The sequence below is a fragment of the Mya arenaria genome, chromosome 14 (genome assembly GCF_026914265.1).
Source record: "Mya arenaria isolate MELC-2E11 chromosome 14, ASM2691426v1".
Classification (NCBI taxonomy): domain Eukaryota; kingdom Metazoa; phylum Mollusca; class Bivalvia; order Myida; family Myidae; genus Mya; species Mya arenaria.
Genome location: NC_069135.1, coordinates 18,657,787 through 18,678,115, shown reverse-complemented (window position 1 = coordinate 18,678,115; position 20,329 = coordinate 18,657,787). Strand labels below are relative to the sequence as shown.

At 44.2% G+C, this 20,329-nt stretch overlaps 1 protein-coding gene across 1 annotated transcript in view; it reads right to left on the bottom strand.

The window, feature by feature from the left end:
* Positions 1-20,329, bottom strand: part of LOC128215890 (uncharacterized) — a 199,565-nt gene that overhangs the window by 22,165 nt on the left and 157,071 nt on the right. Inside the window, 26 exon segments of the mRNA XM_052922496.1 lie at positions 104-245; positions 515-734; positions 1,300-1,446; positions 1,677-1,838; positions 2,041-5,811; positions 5,951-6,634; positions 6,773-6,922; positions 7,090-7,288; positions 7,413-7,684; positions 7,817-7,976; positions 8,210-8,405; positions 8,615-8,812; positions 9,010-9,622; positions 9,750-9,957; positions 10,180-10,307; positions 10,561-10,786; positions 11,005-11,189; positions 11,333-11,393; positions 11,529-11,632; positions 11,761-11,947; positions 12,289-12,539; positions 12,766-14,778; positions 16,306-16,452; positions 16,976-17,141; positions 17,355-17,608; positions 17,758-18,162. Coding sequence (XP_052778456.1) covers positions 104-245; positions 515-734; positions 1,300-1,446; positions 1,677-1,838; positions 2,041-5,811; positions 5,951-6,634; positions 6,773-6,922; positions 7,090-7,288; positions 7,413-7,684; positions 7,817-7,976; positions 8,210-8,405; positions 8,615-8,812; positions 9,010-9,622; positions 9,750-9,957; positions 10,180-10,307; positions 10,561-10,786; positions 11,005-11,189; positions 11,333-11,393; positions 11,529-11,632; positions 11,761-11,947; positions 12,289-12,539; positions 12,766-14,778; positions 16,306-16,452; positions 16,976-17,141; positions 17,355-17,608; positions 17,758-18,162 — 11,249 coding nt within the window.

Sequence of the window (20,329 nt, the reverse complement as noted above, 5' to 3'; positions counted from 1 at the left end):
AATGCATTATGATAAAAACGTAATTATTGATTTTTTTTTTAAAAAGAAATGAACTAAGAAACCACCATCGCGATTACCATAATAGACAGAAATATGGTTATACCGTGTGTCCGTCCGTGGTGGTGTAGGAAGTTGTCTTGCTGTAGGAAGAGCTGTAGGAGGACAGGTCGAGGCGGTAACCCTCGTTCCACACCGCTGTGTCCTCCGAAATCTGCTGCTGTCCGTTGTTGTCCACCTTCAGCATGCTGAAAAGCACATAAGATGTGGTTTTGATGTTCATCCACGTGAAAATGATTTATACGATGTATACTTCTGAACTCAAAACCGCAGCTGTCTTTGGTCATAGGTTCTGTAAAAGACAAAGCTAAACTTTGAATAAATGAAATCATCAATTAGCCTTGGATGTTTTACAATTCAGAGAAGCAAAAACAAACAAACAAATAAAAACATACATACCAATTAAATATGTAGATTAAGAATAGCTCATGTTAATGGCCTTTTACATGGTACATACTTGTAATTTCTCTCATCATCGTTGACATAGGCGGTACCGGAAGAGCCTGCCTCCCCATGAGTACCAGGGGCTCCCCCATAAACGTCAAAGTATCCCCTGTATAGAGGAATTGTCTCATGGCGCTGGTGATACAGGGCGATCCGACCGCCGGAACCACCACCGCCTCCGTTCACAAGGTCGCCGGAACCTCCGAGTGCCTGGATGTGACCTGTGTGGCTTCCTGTAGGGAAGACGGTAAACGTCTTTATGTTGTGCAGTATTTGGAGAACAGAGATACTTCGGTAAAGTGTTCACATTTAAATCTCCGTTGTTTTTCTGTTATCGTCTTGTTGACGTGTGAGTCCTGAGTGCGGCGATAGGTGTAGACAACTTTATGTTTTGTCTAAAACTTGTGTCTTCGTTTGTAATAAAAGTTCATTATTTATGATAAATAAAGAACGAAAAAATTTGGAAAATAGTGCGCTAGATTTTAACGAAAAAGAATTCAATATGACAGTCGCGAACTGTCGCAGGTAACCAGTTGTGTGAGAGTTATTAATGTAAAAGTTTTAAGGATAATATGTTTGGTCATTCAGGGATGTTTTCGGTATGTACGGGATTTCTATTCAATTGCATCGTAATTCGGCCACTGCCCAGAACCGGCGGGTACCAGTGAAAATGTTTGGTGGTCAAACATATTTTTATAACCCGCGGACTCGGGGGCCATGGCTTAACCGGACACATATAGAGATGTCAGTATTTGCCTTTATACTTACGCTGCACGAACATTTACAATAAAAACTTACCGGTAAAATTGTGTGTCTGTATGTAGATACTGCCTGCGCTGCCGCCACTAGCACCACCGGTGTTACTTCCGGTGTCATAGCTGTTTGCCTTGATGTAGCCGTCCACCGCCAGCGTGTGGGCAACCTCCATGTGTAACACACCACCACCTGTATATTTTTAATGTTCACATGTTTGGTGATCTCCAAAATTAAATGTACTTAAATGGAATACTGTACTAAAGATTAGAGCATTCTTGTCCTTGAAAATGAATGATACACAGAAATGCTATTATTTGCCATGAGTTTTAGATTTATAGTGAGAGACGTATATCGATCAATTATATTACATATAACATCGCAGTTCATAAGATTTAAATTCAACATTATAATCAACAAACCAGTTCCGCCGTTCGTCTGCCCTCCACCGGACCCGTGTGCCACGGGGATGTAAAGATCACCGTACGGCATGTTCCGGTGGAGGCGGCACGTCGTGTACCCGTCACAACCACCTCGTCCACCAAGACCGCCATGCGAACCGCCGCTTGTGCCGATACCCACTCCTGCAAATTGCTTTAGTTTTGTATGTTTGTCGATATATGTGTGTGTCTTTTGTTTAATTTATCATTTTATTAAATGGTAACTTTTAAGAACTTAACGTGTACATATTACGAAAACAAATATTCATAAAAAACATGCTTATTAACTTCTGCTCAAACACTCTTTTTAAATAAAGAACTAGAACAGGAACTCAAAAGGCCATACCAGGTCCATTATCCGGTCTGTATCCTCCATCGCTAACGTCAACGGAGCCTCCGTCGTCGAGGAAAAAGTCGGTCGCCTTTATGTGCAGGTTACCGCCTTTCAGCAGTCCACCGCCTTCCACGATCATCCACCCGAACGTAAGCTGGTAAGCGTCAGAGTCAGCGTTGGGGTTTGAACAGTTGATGTAGGACTCCGCCTTGATGACGGTCAGTCCAAGAATTTTGTACGTTAGGGGTGAAAGGTCGTTGGTTGATCCGCTCTTGAATAGGCGCAGTCCGCCGCCTTGGACAAGGGTCAGGTTATGAATGTGGTCCACGGTTCCCTCAATGTGCGCAAACACTTTCTCCATGAAGGTGTCTGGTGCCAGCCCGAGGTAGCCGCCGTCATACACATAAGAGCTGAACGGCGTGTCCAGGAACGGCCGGTTGAGGTCCATAACCTGATACGGACCGATGTGGATGAAGCCGGTGCGATCACCAATCATGTGGATGAAGTGCAGGTTACAGCCTCCAGTGTAGGGTTCAGGCAGGAGAGCTAGGTGAGCATTTCCAAAAATTTGAAGCTCGTCAAAGCTGTAGTCGCTTTGACTGCCAGCTAAACGATGATCCGAGGATTCAGGCATTACCCAGGCTTTGAATCTGTCTTGTGAAATGTCTGTGTAATCTCTGATCAGGTTAACCTCTGTTGGTGTTTGAAGACCGTTATTGTTAATGTACAAAGTGCTATGTTCTTTAGCGACATTGTATATGAATACCGGACCAGGGCCACCAGGTTCCGCACTGCCTGCCGAATAACCTCCATGGCATTGGAAGCCGCCCCAGTAGGTCACATTTTGTCGGAAGTAAAGAGCGATACGTCCACCGGCACCACCGCCTCCAGTCCCGGCAGCAAACCTGCCACCACCATTTGCCGTGATGTTACCCATACCCCGGAAATTGTACGTGTCAATTTGAAGAGTCCCTCCGGATCCACCACCGCCCGTGATATTACGACCGTCTCCGCCATTAACGCGAATTTCACCGTCTATCATTAGCATATCCGAGACTTCAATGACAATCTTTCCACCTCCTTGTCCGCCGGAATTCAGTCCACCGCCTCCGGCACTACCTAGATGGTAGGGTTGAAACAAATGGCCATAAGGTTGACCGGTCATGGAGGTGCCTCCGCCTTTCCCGCTGCTTCCGCCGTATCCTGCACCTGAAGACCCGGAAGTGCTTGCGGTGCCGACTCCAACGTTGACCGTTGTTGTCTGGGGGTCGTCGGCGCGATATCCCGTGCTATCTGCGTGTAGGGATGCTCCATAGTCGAGTATCATGTCTTTTGCTGTTATCTTGGTATTCGTGACTACAAAAGTCGAGCCGCCCTCCATGGATATTTTGTTAGCCACCCTAAAGAGAGATTGGGGATCAGAGACAGGATCAACGAGAATACTGATTGTAGCATTGTCCTGAATTCGTACCCACAGGAAATCAAAAACGTCTGGTGAATTTCCTGATGTAAATCCTCCCGTCTCCAAAGAAAGTTGACCGTCGTGGTGAAGGGTAAGGTTCTCGACGTGGTCCATTTCCCCGTGCAGCCAGACGGTGATGCCGTGCATGATGGTGACCGGTGCGAGTCCTAGGAAGGCACCTTCGTAAACTCTGCAATTAAACGGTAGGTCGATTTCCAGTCGCTCCAGATCCATTACCTGGTTGTCGCCCAGATGAACTGTGCCCGTGCGGTCACCGATCATATTGCGGAAGAAGACATCTACCTCCGTGCCAATAGGTTCCGGAAGTATCGCCAAATGTGCGGCGCCGTACATTTGAATTTCCTCGAAATGGAACTCAAATTTCCCATTTGCGAAATCGTTGTATCCAGACTCAGGCAGAATCCAGGCTCTTGAAGAGTCATAAGTAAGATCAGCATAATCTACAATGACGTTGTGTTCATCCCTTGGATGCTGGCCATTATTATCCATGATTATTGTTCTGTGTTCTTCCAGCTTGTGGTAAACATACGCCGTACCAGGTCCGCCATTTTCTGAGAGCGGTCCACCTTTCGCGCCACCATAAGCCAGGTAACGGAACTCCGACATTGTCTTGTTGACGTTGAAGTTCACTGAGATACGACCTCCTGCACCACCACTTCCGGTGCCATTGACGTAATTGGACCCATCGCCTCCGTGAGCAACAATCTTTCCATAACCCTTGATAATGTTACAGTGCATCCAGATTGAGCCACCGGAACCGCCACCTGAATCATTTACTCCAACTGCTCCGTTTGCACTGACCAGCCCGTCAATAAAAATGGTATCTGTGACATTAAACCACAACCGGCCACCACCGCTTCCTCCAGGAGCATTATTTTCACCAGCTCCACCGGAAGATCCCATTTTCTGTGGTTCGTAAATATCGCCATAAGCAAAGCCGGCCCGTGATGTATCGCCTGCCTCTTTTCCGCCAGACCCACCATGGCCACCACCTCCGCCGATACCGTTCACAGCGTCTGGCGCTCCAGGGTTGACCACCCCATGAACGGATGATGAACCGTGGATATCTTGTGAGTGTTCGAATGTGTATCCACGGCCGTTGGCAGACAGGTGCCCACCGGCGTCTATGGTCACGTTCTGTGCGTTAACGGTGATGTAGGTCCCATGCATCACACCACCACCTTCAATGGTCAAACCGTCAAGATAAAAGGTGATTCCTTTCTCGGAAATTTGGTCTGTTGTGGCGTTCAAAACAGAATCATCTTGGATCTTAATATAATCGAACATATAGCTACTCTCCGGCTTTTCAGTCGTGTGGCCGCCATGTTTGAGCCAAAGGTATCCACCAAGTCGCAATGTTATGTTGTGAACATTAGCCAAGTAGCCTGCGAGGTGAATTTCAACGGCGTGTATAAAAGTAACGGGCGCAAGACCAAGATATGAGCCATAGTATGTGTACGTGTTGAAAGGCAGGTCCATCTCTTCTCGCTGCATGTTAGATAGCAGGTCCAAGGCCTGTCCGTCAGCCACATGCACTGCTCCGGTACGATCTCCGATCATGTACTTGAAAAATATGATCACAGAGTAGTCGCCCTTGTTGACGCCCTCCAATTCCGTGTTATCATCGTTGCCGTTATCAACATTGTCAACGCTTGGTGGCATCACAGCCAGGTGGCCGTTTCCGTAAATCTGAAGCTCCTCAAATTCATACGCATAACTTCCGGAGGTACCTGCAGCGAATGCATGAACGCCAGAGATCGGCAATATCCAAGCCCTACAACCATCTTCATTGATATTATCCCAGTTAACGTACTTGTTTGTAGGTAAAGGAGCGTCGTCATTGTCGATGATGAGTGTCCGGTGTTTTTCGACCATATGATAGAGGAAGGCAGTTCCGGGTCCACCTGCCTCGCAGCCACCACACGCAGTTCCCGGCCACCCGCCATTAGCAAGGTAACGGAACTCAGTGAAAGTGGTGTTCTTGTGAAAGTACATCGCAAATCTGCCACCGCCGCCACCTCCACTGGAGCCCTGACCGCCGCCTGTCTGTATCAGACCAAACCCTGTGATAGTGTCGGTGTGGATCCATATGCTCCCGCCGCTTCCACCTCCCGCAAGATTACCAAATACTGTCTTGCCTTCATCGCCGTTAGCCGTCACGCTGCCGTCGATGTGAAGCGTGTCGGTCACATTCAACCAGATCCGCCCACCGCCGCGTCCACCGCCGTCACCACCGCCGGCCGAACCAAACATTGTTGGTTCATATAGATCACCATACGGGGAGCCGCCAATTGTCTCTCCTGAAATACATAGTAGACGATTTGCAAAACACTGTAATCGCATTTCTTCAAAAAAAAAACCTTCCAATCGAAGGTTTATTGATGTATGCTTGAAATGCGATTTTGATATGAATGAAACGAATTATTTCTTGAAACTTACCTTCACCGCGACCACCGCTGCCGCCATGGCCTCCACCGGACGATGATAGTGTGCCATTGTGCCCCAGCCCTGGGTTGATCTGCCCATATACCCCCGTGCCGCTCGTGTCTGTGACCCTGTAACCTAGGTAATCTGCGTTCAGGCTTCCACCGGAGTGTACGGTAATGTTTTGGGAATGAAAATACAAATGCGTTCCACGAATAAGGCCGCCACCATCAATTTGTGTATCGATAGTCTTGAAGTTGATTCCATGGTCCGTCACAGGATCTGTGACCATGTGAATGTATCCGTCTGTTTTCACGTGCACGAAGTCAAAGTTATAACTTCCTGCCTCTTCGCCGTTCGTCTTTCCTTCCTGGTAGAGCCAAAGATTTCCGTCATGGTGGATGGTAAGGTTCTTGATATAAGCAAGTGTCCCATTGAGGAAGATGTCGATATCCTGTACGTACGTGTCCGGTGCCAGCCCTAGGAAACCGTCGGGATACACGTGTACGTTGAAGGGGAGGTCAATCTTGGGCCGTTGGAGGTCCAGGGTCTGCCCGGCACCCACGTGAACCGCGCCCGTCCGGTCCCCGATCATGTTTTCGAAGTAGATGGTGGCGGCGTCACCCACGGTGTCAGTCAGGATCGCTAGGTGCGCGTTACCAAATATTTGCACTTCGTCGAACGTAAATGTGTTGGTCACTGAAAAAGTACAATTTGAGACTTTAGTAAGACAGCTAGCTTTCTATTTCGGTTTAGAAAACCTCATTCTGATAGGAATTGCCTTTTAAACTTGTTATATAACAAATAACTTATGGTAAATGCTTCGTGTAAACTCACAAGTGGGTAGCCTGGTGTTAGTGCCAGTATCCGGGAGGAACCAGGTGTGGGTTGTGTCCGCAGTGAGACTAGCATAGTCCGCTATGACTCCCTCCTCGCCCGCCACACCACGTCCATTGTTGTTGATCAGCAAGGTCGAGTGCTCGTGATCTGTCGATGAGATAATTATAATGTAGTGCGTTTATACAAAGCGTTAGTGTGTCGGGGTTTCCATAACATACATTCTCACGAATAAAATATGTTCATGAACGGATAACAGAATAGATTAAATTATACGTCATCGGTTTACATTAATTGTCTGGTAGTCTATTACTCACCGTTGTGGTAGAAGAAGGCGGTACCGGAAGCGCCGTCACACTCCGGGGCGGGCGCGTCCCCACCATACACGTCCCAGGTACCAGAGAATGTAAAGTTCCGGTCGAAGTACATAGCGATCCGACCGCCGGAACCACCGCAGCCTTGGAAGCTGCTGTACTTCGAACCGTCACCACCGATCACTTGGAACTCGCCATAACCCTGAAAACACAAGGAGAGCGCATCAACGACAATATTCGATATTCATTAAGCTTGTGAGTAAACGTTTATATTTGAAATTGGAATCATACGATCAAGTGTTGATAATGGAGCTATCGTCTAATACCTTAATGTTGTTAATATCCATCTGAATGGAGCCTCCACTGCCTCCACCACCGGCGCCGGTCCCAGCCTCGCCGTTACAGCTAATCTCACCGTCGTTCTGCAGGTAATCGTCAGCCCGGATATAGATGACGCCACCACCGCGACCGCCTGTGCCGCTTACGGTGGAAGAGCCACCTTGACATCCACGGTCCACAGGCTGCACCAGTTGGCCGTACGGCGCACCTGTTGAGGGATTAGACGTGACCCCGCCGCCTCGGCCTCCATGACCAGCACCTGGATCATTTATCGATTACTGAGCATAATGTTTTCATCATTTTTGTTCATACTTTATGACAATCATATTATTACACCGTTCCTGGCTGTATATAATATACAACTTAGGCTTAAAAGGTTTCAACAACTTACCGGAACCGGAAGTTCCAGTAACACCATTTCCGGTGCTACAGGAAACGCTGTGGAAGTCTCCGATGATCTCCCCTAGATCGTCGACAATCAACTGCTGTGCCCCAATGTTCACGTGCACGGCGTGCACGATACCGCCACCCGCAACCCGCATTGTGTTGGCCTTGAATGAACGTGTATATTATCAACTATAAATATAAATAGTAAATTTACTTATGTGAGTCACAAAAGGGCTTTTGTGTGGCATCAACTCCGGAACCTTCAGTACACCATGGTATTGCCTATAACGCCCATACAAATTGTATTCTAGTACTAATATTTTATACTTTTAACAAGCGGTGTACAAAATATTTTCCATGAAACGCAACCGCAATGCGAATTGCGAATTTCGGATACCTGGATGTTGATTTCATTGTCGGCGCCGGTGAGGTCAGGTGTGGCGGTGATCTCTCCGCCGGCTGCCACCGTGAGCGTCTCCATGTCGAAAGTTCCCGGATTGGCGTCCAGACCCGTTCGCGTGGTCGTACCAGCGCTACCTAGGTACAGGGAGCAGCCGTCACCTACCGTCATGTTGTATCCGCCAATAACACCCCTGCATTAGGAGTGTAAAACTTATTAGTTTGTAGTAACCTGCAGTACAGTTTCCCTTTTTTGGTCCACGTGTATAGATCTTAGTATTTATGAATCCTATTCGATTTTTTGTTTAAATAGGAAATGTTTGAAGTGAACTAAAACTAGAATTGCATTATAATCACGGCTTACGTAATTATAAGGAATGTTGAATGTGTAGATGTTACTTACCAGATATAAATGCTGACGTCGTGGCAAATGAAGTCTGTGGGGAGGACGAGCTTGCCGCCCTCGTACACGTAGACGCTCACCAGGAACTCCAGGTCCTCCGGGTGCTGTACGATCACCAGCTGGTCCGGACCAACGTGTATGCTTCCGCTAGAGTCGCCATCGAAACGGTTCGCCCGCAGGGTGAAACCCGCGCTCGACCTTATCGAAAGAATTAAATGATTCAACAAATCTAAGCGTGGATAGGAAGACAGAAAAAAATGGCACGACAGAATCCAATCATACATAAGGCTAGAGCAGAAACGAGATCTGACTCAGATATGTTCATTAAATGCATTTTTTTAAACTCTTTATTTGTTCTTGCGTTAAAAGGAACTACACTATAGAATACAACTTACTGGTCCAGGTCTGGATGGATGGCCAAATGGGCAGCGCGGACGATCCTTATGGTGTCCATCTGTGCGAGGGTGCTGTCCGCTATCCATGTCCGGCTGCCATCAGTGGTGTAGGACGAGTATGTGTGGTCGGTTATGTCAAGGGTGTTCAGCGCCTGGCCAAAATTGTCGATGATCAGTGTCTCATTCTGAGCGTCGCTTGTGGTATCCTTCAAATACACAGTTCCGGAGCCGCCAATGCCGTAGTTCCCGGCGCCGCCTCTGGCGTCCAAGGAACCAAAAAAGTAGTTGGCGTATTTGTAATAAACAGCGAGGCGACCGCCCCCACCTGCCCCCGTGTAAGTTCCACCTGCACCGCCAGCTACTTCAATAGTTCCGGAGCCTTCGAAATTCCGCGTGATGGCCAAGATGTAGCCCCCGCTACCACCGCCTATAGAGCTGCTGTAGCCATTGTTTCCATTGGCTTCGATGGTTCCCTCGACGAGTAGCGTATTTGTGATGTCAAGTTCAAGGATACCACCACCGGCGCCATAAGATGTTGATGCCCCACCTCCCCCAGATCCGAACAATATATCCGAATTGTATATGTCGCCATACACTTCACCAGAGGATCCGCCTTTAAATAATTACGATATTTAAAACAACAACAACAACAACAACAACGTTACAGCAATACAATTTATTGCGATACGGAGAATTAGGTAGAATGGGCTGTTCTATTACATCATATTCTTTTTAATTACCATAATTTCCATTTCCTCCACGACCACCAAAGCTGCCACCGCCCTTGTTGGTTCCAGCCCCGGTGCCGTCCGTGGTTCCGCTGGCGGTAACGGTGATAGTACCCAGCTTGTCCACTTTGAGGATGTCCGTGTGAATGTTGAGGTTTCGTGACTTCACGGTGCCGCCGCCTTCCACCGTGATCTGGCCGTTTGAGCTGCCGCGGCGGACCTGTTACAATACAGACGGTCATCTATTACAGCATGATTCTACATTCGCGGAAAAAGATAAATAATCAGGGTTCAAGAGTGTATACCGTACTTACTTTAGCAATAATGGTTTAAATATGGTTCCTTTAAGAAGTTTGACGGTCATTCAGAATTTGCCATGAATGAATATCAACCCGTGTCCCATACGGGTATATACACAGCATGCAATGTTATAGTAGTTTACCGTGAGAGTCCATATATCCCCCAGGTCGCCATAGGTGGTGAGAAGCTCAAGTGTCCCCTGGTCCTGTACAGTCAGGTTAGCGAATTGATTCGCCCGAATGGCAGCCGAACCCAGCACAACATTCGCCCCTAATAAAATTCAAGAAAGTTATGGGCATTCAACTTATAATGTTTGCCCGTGTATGGAAACGTGAAGCTAAATAAAGTCTGGGTGTCCACTTCCCATTCCCATAGCGATGTCATCAATTTCGCGGAATAGTACTGCTATTATAAGACACCAAATACATACTATTATGACAATGCAAACCATGTCAAATTGCCAAGCTCAAATATACACTGAACAAACAAAACACTTCACTTTTCAATATGCATTTTAACATACCAGTTGACACCAAAAGATGTGACTTTGTTCCGTCAATGGTTCCCCAGAATCGGCCGGAAGTGGTCCTCAAGACGCTTGCTGAACAGGAAGTGGCGCTAGTGGACATTCCCAGGGCTTGCTGGTCGAGTGTCTGGCGAAACTCGACTGTGGTCTCTGGCCAGATCCAGTCCGCGCCCTCGTAGAGGAATACTTCATACGAAACGTTTGTTCGCCTGTACTGGGAAACCTTTGCAAAAGAATATGGATATCGTTGTTACTAAAATGATTAAATAGGAATATTTGGAGTGATCCAAGATTTCGAAAGTTTACATAATTTCAATAGACATGCATTTTACATAACTCTGATTTTATTTATTTTTACATGACTTTCGTAGATTTCTCGCAAATAAGTTAACTATTGACCGTCCAAAGAAGTATGTTAACTGTTATAAAGAGAAGATATACCTCCGTGAGCAAGAACGTGTGTCCGGGTCCTATGTGCAAGTGGCCGGTGTCGTCCCCGTACATGAACTCCGTCTTAAGCGTAGTTCCTGAGCCGTTGAGCGTCAAGTGCGCACCGCCGTACAGTTCAACGTGTGTGAAGTCGAACTCGTAGTCGTCTGACGGCGGCTGCAGGTGGACGATGGCGCCTGAAATGAAATTAATAAAAAATGTACTTTTTATACACATTCTTAATATGTATATTTAAAAAAAATACAACAGTAGAATGGTTTCTCACAATTAACTTTTGTGAATACAAAGCTCACGTTATGTTGAGTGCAAATGTGTATACCTGTGTCCACATAGGCGTTGTATTCGGCATCTCCGGCGGTAGCGCCACTGGGCTCTGTTACCTGTGGAACAAAATTAGGTTAAATTAATCATCTCATAGGCATGGTTAATATGAAGAGGACATGGATGCTTTTAAAAGTGTTAAAGTCAAGAAAAATTTGGATATGAGTCTACTTATAGAGGTCACGGAACCTCACCTTAGGTTGCAGACAGTCGTTGTCGATTCGCAAGTTCCGGATAAATTTTCCCTCCAGATAGGAGACGCCGGGACCGCCCGCCTCGCCTGTACCGGATGTTCCACCTTAAAGGTACAAGAAGTCAACACTAAGCACACAGCCACGCTTTTATAATCAATGTGGTGTGGACATACCGCAATACCAAATAAACAAGGTTTTGTTGTTATTGATTCTAAATGTGCCCTTAAGATACCTTTAGCTTCGATGTATCCGGAATGGTAGTCTCCATACAGGAAGTATGCATGCACGCGACCCCCGGCTCCACCGCCGCCCCGACTAATCGAGGAGCCGCCATTACAGTAGAGTTTCCCGGTCAGTTGGAAGTTAACGTCACTCTCCATGTAAATGTTGCCGCCAGAGCCTCCACCAGAGTGGCCGTACTACAGTCACAAGAAGTACATTGTCGATATGATCGGCAAACATGTTATTAAATAAATGTGATCTGTTGTAGTAAATTAAGCTTATAAATGAAGACTTTATAACGTTTTCATGTATAACTGTTATAGGAGAGTTAGAACTGTATGCGTGCGGACGCTTGCGTAACATTGTGTTAAGACAGTATTTTTCTCTCCGTTTATAAGTGGTACTACTAAAACACTGCCAGAGCCTGAGCCAGAACAATATAATATGCAACACAAATGCGTTTTATCACTGTAAGTTAAGGAAAAAAGAACAATTACGAAGACAACCCATTAATTTCGTATGCAAGCAATTTTGTTACCGTGGAAGCTTTTCCGTCAGCGCGGACTGTGCCGCTGATGATGATATCCTCGGTGACGTACATGTGGATGTAGCCGCCTCCTTTACCGCCGTTGTTCCCGCCGACGCTGTAGCTTCCGCCACCAGAGCCCCACGTGCTCTCATTGAAGATGCTGCCGTACTGGAAGGTTGCCTTCATGCCGCCGTAGCCCTTGCCACCCCGTCCACCGTGGCTGGCACCGCTACCTCCGCTCGAGGAGACCTTGCCAGCTCCTGGAAGAGAATGGATTATTTTGCATTTTTTATACCTCTTTGCAATTGCGCTAGAATACAAATAAACATACAAAACGGACGTTAATTAAAATCATGAAACCATCTGTCCTTAAATTAGCGTGCTTAATCATACTTAACATCACTAGAAACGTTTAAAATTGCAAGATTCAACGCCAAATAATATTTATTTTTGTAAACATGTTAGTTCATATACTAGAAATCTTACCTGGGCCCTTGTCATACAGGTAGCCACCTCCTGTGACGTCCAAGGTGCCGGAAATGTCGATCGTCTTACAGAACTGCACATCGTCACCCAAAGGACCTATGAACATGGATCCGGCGCGCGCCGTCCCCTGAATGGTGACCGTCTTAAAGAGGAGTTGGGTCGCCTCGCAGCCCTCGTCAGTATTCTCCGGTGTATGCTGGTAAAACATGTCCATCACGCCGCCTGACTCTATCAGGTAATCGAATCCTTTAATGGTATTCGGTCGGGAAAAGTCGACGTTTCCTCCGCTTTTGATGGTCAGGAAGACGATTTTCGTGACCACGTGAGGGTGGGAGTACAGAGCACCGGAACACGTGAACGTCGTGACGTCCCAGGCGGTGTTTCCAGACTGCCACCAGGAGCCGCTGTCCATCTGAAGTTTTTCGGCCGTCACGTAAGACTGTGCTACCCAGTTAGAAGACACCAGGGAGTCGAACTTAAGCTTCCCCTTCGTATCAAGGTGAATGATTAGGTCTGTGCCTGCTGATGTCATGTTTATTGCGCCATAAGATTCAAAATGTCCGTTGACATACAAATAGTCGAGTATGAAAGGACCGTTGGGCAGAAAATAAAAAGAACCGTTTAAGTTCATGTCAAGTCTGTCCCAGCCCTGGTCTTCAGATATGTAATTCTTCAGTTCACCGGCTTTGAAATCTCCATACAGCTTGAACTCATGAACTGCGAGTTCCGAAACCCCCGTCCACGACTTTGATGACTGAGCCAGTGAATCAAAAGTAACAACAGCTCCGTACTCAAAGTGCACCTCATTGATTTTGTCGAGGGCGTAACCCCGCAGGGTGACCGGAGTAGTTGACGTCACAGTACCATTAGAATAAAAGCTGTCGACGCGGAATTCTCCAAACGGCGTGAACGTCCATTCGCCGTATCGATTGACACTAATCCCGTCCATTCCGTTGTTGATGCTGAGGGCGTCAGCGGTAAACGTCTTATCGACTGTGAGGTTTTTGACGTTGAGAGTGCTGCAGTTGCTGTCTAATGTAGTGCCGTTATTCTGCTCAGGTAGATTGTACTTGTTCAACTGAAGCAAACCGTTTGGATAGTTGATAACAAATGCACCAATGCGGCCACCACTTTCGGGCTTCGATTCGAATGTAGCAAAGTTTGACACGTACATTTTACCGGAAATCGCTGCAGATTCTACCAGCACGGGTCCGTCAGCTGTGAGAGAAAACGTACCGAGGGAGCCGACTGTGAAATGATCAACACCAGCGCCAAATGACACGGTTCCCGGGGAGAAGGGGCCGTTAATTGTGACAATCTCGCACTCAATAGTGATGATATCGGCAGTTCCGGGCCATGTCAATGTGCCGTTTTCTATCAGAAATTGTGTACACGGGTAAACGATGGAAACGTGCTTTGCCATTGTGACAGTTCCCCGAATGTCAATTTCAGAGCCTATGTACATATCTGAAGACACAGGATCAAAGGTCGCCTTACCCAAAGTACCCACCGTGAATGTGGAAATATTTGCCGCCGTAAACTCTAACAACCCACTTACGGTAAAGGTGCCGTCAATAAGAATATCGGCGGTGGTCAAAATGAAAATGTGATCAGGGTTTATGACTGAAAACGTTGTATTGACTCCAACAGTGAAGGCCCCTGCTTCCAACTGTGGCATTTCGAGAGAATCAATGGTCATCTTCGCGACATTTGACAGTGTGAATGTTTGATCGCTCGGGATCCCCAAAGTCATAAAGCCCTGAATGTAGACGATGCCCACAAACTCCACCGTTTCTGGTTCCATAAGAATCTCCGCCCCGGAGTATATGTGAACGTGTGAGGTGATGCCGGTATTGACCTTGAGCGTGCTGTTTGGCGCCATGTGAAACATGGACCGACCATCTCCGTGGACGTTGTCGGCGGTGAAATCGCCCGCCATTACGAGATGGGAGCCGTCGTAAAGCACGTACTCTGCAAGATCGTCAGCGTGGCCGAGGATATACGCAGCGCCACCTGGGATAAACGGGTAATTTAATTAAATGCAGTTACTGGATCCGCTAGTGTGACATTCATGATGTCACGTCAGCGAAGAAAAAAAAAAGACTTTTGTTATGATGTACGTGAAGTTAGCGGCCTAGCGGCGTGAAGTTAGCGGCCTAGCGGCGTGAATTTAGCGGCCTAGCGGCGTGAAGTTGTCTGCCTAGCGGCCTAGCGGCCTTTTAATTCTCTATTTTTAAGTAATTGTTAATGAGTTTTGGAAAACAATGATAAATCAGTTTTCTTATTCATATATTAACATAGCGGCCTTAAATTGTTTTCTATTCAGAGCATTTTTCTATTCGCTTTCTTCTAAAACAATGATAAAATTGCTGTTTTAATGCACAATTTATCAATCTGAAGAAAAAGAAGCTTTTGGTAGAGTCATACAAGTAGAGTCTATTGTATAAGTATTGTTTTCATATAGGCTTGTTGCAAACAGATCGAGACGGTCAACGTTCATGACCGAATTTACCGTGACCGGAGTTATGTTTTAGCATATAAAAGTAAAATCATACGCATTTTAACAAGACCATTCTTTTCAATCAAATGAACCACAAATGGTTAATATGAAGAATGAACAAGCCAAACTGTTTATACTGGCATAAAAGTGTTGTTGTTGTTTTTTACAAAGCTGTATTATCTCACCAATTATCTGTCACCGGTCTGAACGTTACGTACAAAGGAATTGTAATTGTTAGTCTTGATACGTTTTACAAATTTTAAACTAGTTGACCTTTCTTAACGTCAATATGTTTTGAATATTTCTTAAATTCAACTTTACTAAAAAATTATTTTGATAACTAGTAATGCAATTGTGGAAAACACTCAATATTATGATTATTTTACATCTTATCAATATTTATCAACCAAAACAGATTAAATGGCATTTAAGTCGTACTAATATTATTATATGACATTACCAAGACTTTTTTATGATCTCGAAAAAAAGGAATAAATTATGGCTTTAGCTAAGATTATTAAATGTTTTTTCAATATCATTTTGGCTGCTTATTTAATTGTTAACCTTTTCACACCATCAATAACTAAATTAAATCCGAGTTTTAGTTTTGTTTTATAATATCATTTTTTCTTAAAGCTGCACTCTCACAGGTATACCGTTTTCACAACTTTTTTTATTATTTTGTCTTGGAAAGAGCAAATTTTTGCGCAAATATCTGCAAACCAATGAAAAACAATTGTTGACAAAAGATCAGATCGCAGATGTTCATATTTCCGTTCAAAAAAAAATGTTTTATTGCTTAAACCGTAATAAACGGTTTAAGAAAAATGCATAAAACATAAAAAATAAGTTAAATATAAAGAACTGCGATCTAATTTTTTGTAAGCAATCTTATATAACTGATTTCCAAGCATTTTCGCAAAAATTGACTCGTTCCAAGACAAAAAATAAAATAAAAAGTTGTCAAAACGTTAGATCTATGAGAGTGCAGCTTTAAAACTAGTGATACAAATCAAACCAACCGAGATGACGTCACGTACCATTAGTGACGACATCCATGGCTGAAGTACATGTACTCCCGTCCATTGCCATGGCGATGTATGTAGCCTTGCCGTAGTTATCCACCACGAGGGTGGATGCGCTTCCCACGTGCCAGTGGTAGATCGTGCCTGGGCCTCCGGGGCCGCCTGCCAGGGAGGGAACACATTTGAAGTTAGAGAAGTTTAGAATTACTGTAAATTTAACCAATTCTGTATCAGAAAGCTGATGTTTATCATAATAAGTTCGATCCAAGGTAAAAAAACATCCACTCAAAATATTCGTCACGACCAAAGCCGCGCGCATTCCGTTAATTAAAAGTAATGTACGTGTATAGACGTATGTATGACAGTACGGAAAACAACTCGAGTGGTGAAAGCGAAAAGGTTCTATCTGCTTCTTTATTTAATGTCACTTAGAACCTTTTCGCATTCACCCCTCGATTAATGTACCTTTCGAAGCAGGGGTACAAATTCCCGTCGGTTCCAGACTGGCAGCACCTGCAATAAATTAAAACGTTCATGCTATATCGTCGTCTTTATGTTTAACTCGAGAGTCAACAACTTTAATGTACATGTACAAAGAAAAAATGACGGATCAGCATTTGTACAGTCAATGCCTTAGTTAAATTATGGTAAAATAACAACGTCATATTTCTAAAAATCCGTATACCTCGTGCATATCCGACGAGCCCCATGGAGAGTTCGATGGTTCCCTGCCACGTGACCGGATATACGCGCACTTGGGTCGTGTATATCGGAAACGGAAGTCGCGTAGTCACTGTGCTGCCCCCGTTCACGTTACCAGTCAGCACGTAGTTTTCGGTGTTTAGCTGTATCTAATTTTAAGAATTGAAACATTTGTACAAGAAAAAATAACTAAATTTACCCTTACGTCCATGCAGAACAATACCTTTTCAAAATCAATGAATCTCAAATAAAATAGTCTGGTGTGACAATAAAAATCATTGTATCACAATTATTAACTACTAATACAGATGTCCAGAACAAAGTGATGTTATATATCCTTTCGAACATGTGCTCAACTTTACCCATGATGCTGAAGTTGCGTTGTAATATCTGACGGTGTATGTCTTGACGTAATATCCGGAGCCACCGCCCTTCGTCTGTATGGCCGTGATGTAGTGCTCGGATGAGAGCTGCGCCTCCAGGTAGGCGTCGTTGGTGTTGGAGGGGCGCCATGACTTACTGGACGAGTATCCCAGCTTACCGAAAGCGTTGCCGTAGTTCGACTGGGTGCTGCTGGATACAATGGAGCTGGATGAAAGGCTGCCCTCGTTTGTACCTGGATTTGATCATGAGCATCAATGATAAGTTGATATCAATCCATCTAGTTTAGTGGTATCCGAACAATTAAACTGAATATAAGTAGTCCTCATGAAAGCTTAGTGTTAAGTAGTTACCATTTATGAATAATTCAAGCAGTATTCTCACCTCCGAGTCCACCATCTGTCGTTGTTATTCCAAGGAAAGTGTAGTCATTGGCGACGTGCTTTAGAGTGACCCGGCCGCCACCCCCACCACCACCGTCACTGGCGCCGTTTCCGCCCCGTGCGGAAATGGTTCCATATCCTTTAATGACGTTCGCGTCTATGAAAACAGAACCACCGCTGCCACCACCTCCCCCAGAAGTTCCTTCACCGCCGTCCGCGGAGAGAATGCCATCTATGATGACGTCCGCTGAGGCAGTGATTTGTATGGCGCCACCACCGTTTCCGGCGCCGCTGCCGCCACCAGGGCTCCCCGGGTCCGTCGGTGCCTCCAGACTTCCGTAGGCGACGGAGTCAGTGGACAAAAGGAAGTTGTTGGCTGGACTGCCTCCACGGCCTCCATAGCCTCCTAAAATACAGCAGTTAGTTTTAGATAATCGCTCTTGTTAAATAATGTTATTTTCATAACAATTTTAAAAATATTATTGCATCTACAGATTGTAATGGCTTCCTCGGCCGTAAATCTCTTAAATGAAATACCATTAAATGTATTTTTGTCTTTATGTCATATTCGTCAACAGTCAAGCAACTTCCAAATGGTTCCAACTTGGAACTTCGGAGAAATTATACTTGAATTATAATTATGAGGGAATCGAGAGCAAAAATCGAACATATCCATTTACATTGTATAGAGAAGCTTTAGTGTAAAAGTGTTTTGTTCTTTAGAAATAAATATGTTGTGGTTGTGTTTCAAACAAACGCATTGAAACGAAATAAAACAACACAAACACTTTGCATAGAAGTAACTTTACTTTGTATCCCGAGACAAGCGATCTATACATTTGTGCGCAACCCAATTTTGCGGCAAGAACCGATATATTACTGACTGAAATTTGTGCTTGATATTTAGAACCAAATAAGGGCGCTCCAAATATATATACCAGGTTCAAGTTTCATAATCTTCCTACCAGGCAGGAAAGCACAAACAAACAGCAAGAAAGAAAAAAAAATACAATTTAACTTCTTTGAAATTATAAACCAGATGCTCTGAAAAATAATCACACGGATAAAGTTATAACCATGCCGGAGAAAACTGTTTTATTCTTTGAAAAAATACTCTAAACATGACTATATTAGCAGAAGAAATGCAGAAAACTTATCTTGTATTTTTAAATGAAAACTAGTGATGTTGTTGTTGTTGTTGCTGTTGTTGTTGTTGTTGCTGTTGTTGTTGCTGGCCATGCAACAATACGTGCATACTAACTAGACTAGACGACTGATTTCGCCAATGGTTGGCAGGATATACGCATTTAATACTAGAACTAAACCTACGTGAGCGCCACCTTCACACACCTGGGCCAGATTAAACCTGGTCAAAATATACTGACATTAAAACTTAAACCCATTATTTGATTTATTTAGAACTATTTCATCATGAAATTGTTACATAAAAAAAGAATGTGCCAAAATATATAAGTACCTCACCCATTTAAATGACACTGTCGAGTGAATGGTATTAAGAACTCATATATATATTGAGGGTTAATCCGTTTCATAATGATAAACCTATAATATTTCCGTATGATATATCTGCGATTAAAAGATTTTTAAACGCATTACTTTCGGATTACGTTTATTTTCATAATTTTACACATGTAACAGATACTTGACCTTGTCCTAACTGTGTGCTTAATTTAAGATTACGATTATATTAATAGGTTAAAAGATCAAGCATTCCGTTGAGTTTTTCGTCCTACGAATGATTGATTAATAGACAATGAGAGTGTTGATTTAAATGATTGAAATGTGAAAACTGAATATTGTTAACCTTTTTATTTAGATTTCAGATTACCAAAGCTTAAATAAATAAAACATTTTACATTTGGAGCCACCCTAAGCTTCGATTCATCAAGATTTCAATGTGCGAGTTCGTGTTGTTGTTGTTGTTGTTATTCTTTGTTGTTGTTGTTGTAGTTGTTGTTATGTTTGTTGCTGTTTCGTTGTTGTGTTTGTGGCTGTTGTTGTCGTCGTTGTTGTTGTTGTGTTTGTTGTTGTTGTTGTTGTTGTTGTTGTTGTTGTTGTTGGAAGTCGATACCAACAACTATAACTGGCCTGTATGTACATACTAACTGGACTAGGAGACTGACTTCATCGATGATTGGCAGAATACGCATTTAAAAAAATCCGACTAGGAACTGAATAATAAGTTCACCTTTTGTCTAGAAGATTATACAGTTATTTCAAGTTTTACCGACATAAAAGCTTTAACCTAATATTTTCATTTTTGTAGAACTGCCTCGTCATGAAATGGCTGCATAATACATAATGTTCCAAAATATATTACATGTAGTTTACGCTTTAAATAATCATTTACGTGTTATATGTTATGAGAATGGTATTTAGAACTTAAGAACATAGGTGTTAATCCGTTTCATTATGCTTAATCTATAAGATTCCGTATTATATATAGCGATCAAAAGATTATTTAAAAGGATTAGTGTCGGATTTCGTTTGTTTTCATAATCGGTCAGTTTCGTAGAAGGGACATACAGCAAACTCGACGTACAAACGAAATC